Source organism: Rutidosis leptorrhynchoides, chromosome 7 (assembly GCF_046630445.1).
Source record: "Rutidosis leptorrhynchoides isolate AG116_Rl617_1_P2 chromosome 7, CSIRO_AGI_Rlap_v1, whole genome shotgun sequence".
Taxonomy (NCBI): Eukaryota; Viridiplantae; Streptophyta; class Magnoliopsida; order Asterales; family Asteraceae; genus Rutidosis; species Rutidosis leptorrhynchoides.
In genome coordinates, this window is record NC_092339.1 from 324,136,873 (window position 1) to 324,146,098 (window position 9,226).

Sequence of the window (9,226 nt, forward strand, 5' to 3'; positions counted from 1 at the left end):
GGAAACCGATGTATTATGGGGATTATTTCTTAAATAATCTCCCACTTGTTTAAAACATGCATTATGTACAATAAGGGTGTGTCTTTTTATGAAACGAATGCAATATTTTCTAAAATGTATCATATAAAGGTCAAATACCTCGCAATGGGACCAATGAATAACGTACCGCGTTTATAGTAATATGGACGAGTCGTTTTAGATTACCCAAACTACAATTAAAAAACTCGGTTTGACCGTCCGTTTGTGGATGATGGGAACTACTGAACTATAATTTTGACTCAAAACGAGCCCACAATGTATGCCAGAAATGGCTAATGAACTTCACAACTCTATCCGATGTAAGCGTTTTAGGAATACCATGAAGTTTGAATATCTCAGCAAAGTAAAGACGGGCGATTTGGCTAGCATCAAAGGTCTTGGAACATGGTATAAAATGAGCCATTTTAGAGAAACGGTCGACCACCACCATGATCGAATCCTTGTTACGTTGGGTGCGAGGTAAACCCAATACAAAATCAAGACTAATATCCTCCCATGGGTGATTAGGCACAGGCAAAGGAGTGTATAAGTCCGCGCTACCATTCTGCATCTTGGCTATATGACAAATTCGACAACGTTTAAGAACACGACTGATATGATGCTCCATACGCGGCCAATAAAACCGAGGTCGTAATGAAGCAAGAGTCTTATCACATCCAAAGTGTCCTGCCAACCCCCATTCGTGTGCTTCTAAAACAATTGCCTCTCGCAAAGACCCACTTGGAATACATAAATGAATCCCCTTAAATAAGTATCCATCATGTATTTGAAATTGGACAGTAGGATTGCTAGAACATGTTATCCGTATATCTTGGAAGTCAGGATCAGAAGCATAGAGATCTTTGATAGCTTCAAACCCACAGACCTTTATACTCATCATATTGAGTAACGTGTATCTACGACTTAGTGCATCGGCAACCTGATTATGCACTCCGCTTTATGCTTGATTACAAATGAAAAGGACTGTAAGAACTTCACCTACTTATCGTGTCTTGCATTCAATTTATGTTGTCTGTGGATGTATTTTAATGACCCATGATCTAAGAATAACACAAATTCCACTGGTAGAAGATAATGGCGCCACGTGTCTAAACTTCGAATGATGGCATAAAATTCTCTATCGTATGTAGAGTAGCGACGATGTGCATCATTCAATTTTTCACTAAAGAAAGCAACGGGTCTTCGATTCTGACTTAGAACACCGCCAATGCCAACTACCGAGGCATCGCATTCTACCTGAAAAACATCCACAAAATTAGGTAATGCCAATATAGGAGCTAGCGTTACCTTAGACTTTAAAGTGTTAAATGCTTCTGTTGCGGCAGCAGTCCATGAGAATTTACAGCCTCTAATGCATTCGGTAACCGGAGCTATGATGTACTAAAGTTGCGTATAAAATGATGATAAAATGAGGCGAGTCCATGAAAACTCCTGATTTCGTGGAGTGTAGTGGGCACTGGCCAGTCAGTTATTACCGTAACTTTAGACTCGTCCATTCTAATACAGTGGCCAGAAATAACGTAACCCAAAAATGTTACCTCAAGCACAAGGAAATGACACTTGGTACCGTTGGCGTACAACTTCCGTTTCCTTAAAACAACAAAAACCTGCTTCAGGTGCTCCAAATGTTCGGCAAGAGTGGTGCTAAATACAAGGATGTCATCAAAATAGACCACAACGAATTTACCAATAAATGATTTAAAAACATGATTCATCACTATCATGAATGTGCTCGGCGCATTAGATAATCCAAATGGCATTACCATCTACTCGTACAAGCTGTCACATGTCTTGAAAGCCGTTTTCCATTCATCCCCAGGTCTCATACGAATTTGGTGGTACCCACTTCGCAAGTCAATTTTGGAGAAGATAGTGGAGCCGTGTAAGTGGTCTAATAAATCATCAAAACGTGGAATAGGAATCCTGTATTTGATGGTGATTTTGTTGATGGCAAGAATATCGATACACATACGGAAGGTACTACCTTGCTTAGGTACTAATAAAGCCGGAACGGCACACGGGCTCATGCTGTCCCGTATCAATCCCTTAGCCAAAAGTTCTGATACTTACCTTTGTAGCTCATCAAATTCTTTCGGGTTCATGCGATAAGCCGGTTTGTTAGGGATGGACGACCCCTGTACGAAGTCAATACAATGTTGGATGTCTCGCATAATGGGTAATCTGGGAGGGATCTCGTCCGGAATGACATCCGAGAACTCACTCAGCAAAGGTTGCACATCTGTTGGAACAAAATCTATGGACTGGTTTACCTCATCAACTACAAGTGTAAGGATAAATGTATTATTTTGAACAGCTTGTTCAAACGCTGATCGTTTCAGAAACAGTGCAGACTCCTCAATATGTGTTTGACGATCATCAAATGGAACGAGAGTAATAGGGACGCCAGCATTCCGGAAACTATACGTATTACGGAACCCATCATGAAGAGTTTTTCGGTCATATTTCCAAGGTCGGCCGAGTAAAATGTGGCATGCGTCCATTGGTATGACTTCACACCAAACCTCATCATTGTATTTCGAACCGATAGAGAACTTGACCAAACATCGTTTAGTGACCTTGATGTGGTTCCCTTTTTTTAACCATTTCAATTGATATGGTTCCGGATGAGCTTCTGTTTTCAATCCCAATTTCTTGACCATAACGGATGACACGACATTTTCACAACTTTCGCCATCGATGATCATGGTACACACTTTACCCTTTGCTGTGCACTTAGTGCGAAAGATTTTGTGTTGCAGCCATGAATGATCATCTGTTGACCCACCTGTTGTGGTGCTCAACAGTCATTGAATAACCAACGACTCACTTCGGTCAGCATACACCAATTCCACATGATCCTACAATAGTTCCTCTTCATTACCATTAATATGGTACTCAACCTGTTTAACACAATCATCGTTTACAGTGACGGTCCATTGGTTTGGACAGTCACACGAATAGTGACCCATGCCCTGACATTTAAAACATTTGGGTGCTCGGATGTGATTTGGTGGCGCATTACTTCCTGATGCTTGCTTAGTCTTGCCCTTAACCGTAGGTACTAGTAGTGTTTTTATGTTAGGAACATAACACGTAACACTCAACTTCCCTTTACTCTGGTTCTTATGTTTTTCAATTTTTAAAGCTAGTCTACAGACATAAGTGTAAGACCAAAACTACTGTAAGCTAACAACATCAGCGATATCGGGTCGAAGAGCCCCAAGAAATCGAGCTATGATCTGTTCATCTTCTTCTTCCGCATCACAACGCATTCAAAGTTTATCAAACTCACAGATAAGCTCTCCCACAGTCAATTTACCCTGCCTCATATTGTGATAATCTAGAAAATCCTCTTGCCTATGATTTCCGGGCAAGAACTTTCCTTTCAAAAGCTTTTTCATTTTCTCCCACGTTTCAACCTTTGATTTTCGGGCTAAAACGTGTTGCTTCTTAACATGATCCCACCATAGAGACGCGTGTTTGCGTAGGCAAATGGCAACCAACTTGACTTTCAGGTGTTCGGGAACATCCTTCAAGTCAAACACACGCTCAACTGTGATAAGCCAATCAAGAAATTCGTCAGGGTGCGTATCTCCAGCGAACTCAGGGATTTCAAATTTCATACCGATGCCCCGAAGCGGATCAATATTATAACCTTCACGAAATCCTCTATGACGATGACCAAAAGGATTTTAAGCGTCAGACTGTTCATAGGTCTGATCCGAATCCGTTTCCTCCTGACCATGTTGAAATTCCTACTCCTTAATTCGTCTTTGAAGGCATTCGATCTCCTCATCTCGTGGATCTTGTTCGTTGCCTCGGCTAGCGTTTCTACCAACTCCACGGCTGTGACGACCCAGAAATTTCCCACCAAATTTAAAACTTAATCTTTATATGTTTCCGACACGATAAGCAAAGTCTGTAATGTTGAAATCTCAAAAACTTTGAACTGTGTTCATGTATTCATTTACCCTTCGACCGTTCTCGACGATTCACGAACAATTATATGTAAATAGATATGTATGAATATATATATACATATATATATATATATATATATATATATATATATATATATATATATATATATATATATATATATATATGTATGTATATATATATGTGTGTGTGTGTGTCTGAATATTAAATTGAGAAATATTAATAAAACATTTAAACGTTTGGTTGATATGAAAATAAGTTATGAAATTTATTATATAACTTGAAAACGTTAATAAGGTATTAAATGTATAATGTTATACTTATTATTTTTAGATAAACATCTATGTAATAAAAAGTGTTATGTGAAATGTGTATATATATATATATATATATATATATATATATATATATATATATATATATATATATATATATATATAGACAAAGTATATTGAACTTATATATAAGCAGTTTCTAATACAATTAATAGATATAGTAACACTTGATTGTTATTAAACAAGTTAATACAAACTTATGAGGATTTAAAATAAACATAAGTTCTAGTAATAGATTATGTGATCTGAATATAATTAGTTTTAGAAGAATAAACTTTATGATAGTTATTTGATTTAGTTTCAAACGTACAAAAACGTTTTTAGTCTAAAAGAATTCTATTATTAAAACGTTTTATAATGTAATTTGAATATAAAACCTAATTAAAGCTTTATGGTATATATATTAAATCACATTTATATATATATATATATATATATATATATATATATATATATATATATATATATATATATATATATATATAGATATAGTTTTAAAGATATAAAACGTACTACGATAATATTTTGAAAGATTAGTACATTTTACAACATGTCAAGAAGTAGATTATTAAAGTTATTATCATTATCTTTTATAAATTTTAAAAATCCTATAAATAATTAGAGTGTCACGTCTTCTTTAAACTGAATATAACTTTATAAATATCTGGAACCACTTTTGACAAATGGTTATCGAGCCATTTTAATAAGGATAAAGGTTTTAACGTTATCTTAAAATTTAGAATCTTTCTAGATACCTTTTGACAAAATTATAAACGTTAATTGTCCGTGATTGATTAGATATAAATATATAAATAACTCGCAACATGTATTTAAAACATGTTTATGAATATTGAATGTATATATATATATATATATATATATATATATATATATATGATTTCAAATTAATTAAGTAAACGATAGTAACACTTGTTTATTGATTTGATTGATATTTACTTATGCTAATTAGAACGTTTGAGAAGTTAAAATAAACGTTGGCGCATAAACGAATTATATCAAATTAAGTTCTAGAGTGTAAACGTTAAGTGATATAATAATATCTATTATTTAAACAATTTTAAATTATATATATTAAACATTGAAATATAATTAGTTTTTGAAAAACTAAATATTATATTAGTAAATAAATATTTCTAAAATATATAAATTTATATTTCTAAATGAAAATATATTTATATTTTACAAGTGATAAGATATAATATTAACTTAGTTATAAAACGTTTTAATTTAAAATAATATTATTAAATATACTTTGATTAATAACGAGATGATGATTTAAAGAAGCAAATGATCATAACACTCGAATGTTCAAGTAACACTCCGAGTGATATAGTTTATTTATGAAATAAGTCTATATTTTGATAAGGGTACGAGTCACGAAACGTTAAATACAAATTAATAAAGCGTACGAGATGACGTTCGAGAAACCGGAACCGGGACATAAGTTGAGTGACAATGCACAAGTCATCGAAACTAAAATTACAAGTCAACTATGCACAAGAATATAATATAATATATATAATTATATAAAATTTTATATATTATATATTATATATTAAAATAACGTAGCAGCCCACGTTTTAATCAAGTTTGGATGCGTACCAGCTGTCCATGCGATCGCATGGCAATTACACATCAAACCCATGCGATCGCATGAGGTCTTGATTCAGCAAAAGTTGTTTAAATACTCGACTCTTCGGACGAACTGAAAAACACACTAATCCTATCATCTCTCTCTCTGCTCTCTATATATATTTACATTATTATTATTATTATTATTATTATTATTATTATTATTATTATTATTATTATTATTATTATTATTATTATTATTATTATTATTATTATTATTAAAAATTAATATTATTTAGGAGTATTATTATTAGTATTATTATACATAAAATACTACGACGAGGTTATGGACGAGTTACTTCAAATGTGTTTTTCGAACGGGATAGAGCTAAGGAAATTATGGGTTATAGCTATGGAGGTTATGGGTATGGTTCGGGGGTATAGCTTGGGAGGTGAACCTAGCGTTTATCATTTCCGTTGCGTCTACGTACTTTCCTGCAATATTGAATCACAATAATGATACGTGAGCATTCATATCTTATCTTTTATATATTAATAGTGTATCCCTGACTAGTGCTCGAGTATATATGATTATGCATGCTTGTATGCTTAAATTCGCCGTTAAATAGTTTATGATAAATCATGAATTTAATACATATGCTACTGAGATAAGGTATATGATATGCATGTCGTTGGAAAGCTGGAGAAAAATTAATAACTTTTCATTTAGAAAGCGTATGGCTTCGATGAACGGATTAAAAGATATAGTCAATTGAATTATCATTAATTTTAGTATTATTATTAAAATGATGATTATTATTACTATCGTCGTTATTATTATTATTATTATTATTATTATTATTATTATTATTATTATTATTATTATTATTATTATTATTATTATTATTATTATTATTATTATTATTATTATTATTATTATTATCATTATTATTATTATTATCATTAACGTTATTAACATAAGTATTATCATTAAAAATTGTTATTGTTATTATTATTACTATCATTATTATCATTAAGATTATTATTAATATTATCATTATCATTATCATTATTATTATTATTATTATTATTATTATTATTATTATAATTATTTGTATTATTATTAATATTATTATAATATTTATTATTATTAATATCATTATCATTAAAACTAATATTAGTATCCTCTAATTATTATGATTACTATTATTATCATTATTATGAATGCGATATAAAAGAGGACTAAAAGCTATTAAACAAGTCGATTAGAAAATAATGAGTATAAGTATCATGATTCAGTTAAAATATTGTTAAGATTATGAGTTAGATAAAAATATCATTTTCATTATTTTTGTCATTATTAGTAATATTATTATTATGACATTAGTATTACTACAAAAGATTATTATTTATTATCAAAATTATTATTATCAATATTAATATTAAAATTAAAATCAGTATTATTAATATTATTATTTTCAATATATAATATATAGATATGAAGTTGATATATATAAATTGTTATAGTATTGTTATTACTAATGTTATTATTATCATTAATAATATTAGTATTATTATAATTAATATTATTAATTATTATTAATAATATTATTGTTATAAATTTTATAGTTATTATTATCATAATCATTAATAATAGTATTATTATTGTTACTATTAAAATAATTAATATTATTATTATTATTACAAAATAATACAGCTTTTGGTTCATTATTATTATCAATATTATTTTATCAAATAAATATGTGATACAAAGATATTTTTATCACACGTAATATAATTATATTCATAATACATACCACTATATTTTTATATTGAGTGAACTGTATAAATTTTATTACTTGAGATATATAAAAGTATATTTTTATCATATATAAATTTTAATATAAATTTTTATTAAGAAATGACTTGTATTATTTACTCTAATAAAATCTAATAAATATATTTAAATATATAAAATGGCTATATAATAAACATGTATAGATTTTGAAAGTCATTTTTGGATTAGATGAGTTTTGTTGACTTTTGCATGATAATCTCGAGCATTAGGATTGTGATACACTATGACCTGACCTAGCTTGTTAGACATTTATTTGACCAACATATACTAATATAGGTTCTTGAATCCGAGGCCAACCCTACATTTGTTCAATGTCGTCATATGTATTTTTACTACAAAATACAGTTTCGTGAGTTTCATTACTCACTTTTTAAATGGTTTTGCATTATATATTTTTAGGACTGGGAATACATGCGTTGTTTTATAAATGTTTGACGAAATAGACACAAGTACTCAAAAATTACATTCTATGGATGAATTATCGAAATCGAATATCGCCCTTTTAGCTTGGTAGCCTAAGAATTAGGGAACTGGACCCCAATTGACGCGAATCCAAAAGATAGATCTATAGGCCTAACAAACCCCATTCTGGAAAACAGAATGCTTTAGTACTTCGATTTATACATATACTGATTGCGACGGCCGGTATGTGGCATACTGATTGCGATGTGCCGGTATGCGGGGGATATTCTATATGCATCCTTATTAGTTCGGTTACCAGGTGTTCACCATATGAATAATTTTTATCTCTATGCAGTTTGCAAAATGCCTGAATGAGATGTATATTTATGGAAAAAATGAAATCTTGTGGTCCATTAAAATTATGAAAATGATCGATTATGATAAACTAATGAACTCACCAACCTTTTGGTTGACACTTTTAAGCATGTTTATTCTCAAGTATTAAAGAAATCTTCTGCTGTGCATTTGGTCATTTTAAAGATATTACTTGAAGTCATTCATAGCATATTTCAAAAAACGTTGCATTCAAGTCGTTGAGTTCAATAAAGAATATTATTAAGTAAATGGCAGATTAAGTCATTTATAATTTGGATATATTATGAAATGGTATGCAAACTGTCAACTTTCGATGTAAATTAAAGTTTGTGTTTTAAAAACGAATGAAATGTTTGAAAAATGTATCATATAAAGGTCAAATACCTCGTAATGCAACCAATTATTATACAAACTTACAATACCGCTTATTTTACATAAAGCATGAAATATAGCACACAATAACTTTGATACAAGATAGTTGTGATGATAATTCTAGCTAGTACACAAGTCGTTCAGCAAAGGCAATAAAGACACGTAATTCATACGTCCAGAAACAAGTCATGCATTCTGGTTTTACTAGGACTACTTCCCATCCTTGGTCTTGTGGAACATAACCGTTATGGCCGTTGATAAGACAGCGTGTTGTAACGTCGTCAAAGGGACGAGGGTTACGTAATGTCCAACA

General features: G+C 30.7%; 1 protein-coding gene across 1 annotated transcript; it reads right to left on the reverse strand.

Annotated features, from left to right (window-relative positions):
- Positions 1–265: 265 nt before the first annotated feature.
- Positions 266–3,662, reverse strand: LOC139860259 (uncharacterized). Its single transcript, XM_071849027.1, has 6 exons — positions 3,332–3,662; positions 2,921–3,184; positions 2,110–2,824; positions 1,515–1,683; positions 1,093–1,275; positions 266–958 (listed from the first exon to the last, which is right to left on the reverse strand). Exons 1-6 carry the CDS (start codon positions 3,660–3,662, stop codon positions 266–268), a joined length of 2,355 nt encoding a protein of 784 aa, XP_071705128.1.
- Positions 3,663–9,226: the final 5,564 nt, after the last annotated feature.

What these genes read in the sequence shown, in the direction of transcription:
- LOC139860259 (XM_071849027.1), bottom strand. Translation starts at nt 3,662, where the DNA reads ATGAAATTTGAAATCCCTGAGTTCGCTGGAGATACGCACCCTGACGAA. An exon ending in GGTTGAGTACCATATTAATG is followed by an intron (nt 2,825 to 2,920) that starts GTAATGAAGAGG and finishes GCACCACAACAG; the next exon opens with GTGGGTCAACAGATGATCAT. An exon ending in TGGACGAGTCTAAAGTTACG is followed by an intron (nt 1,276 to 1,514) that starts GTAATAACTGAC and finishes GATGTTTTTCAG; the next exon opens with GTAGAATGCGATGCCTCGGT.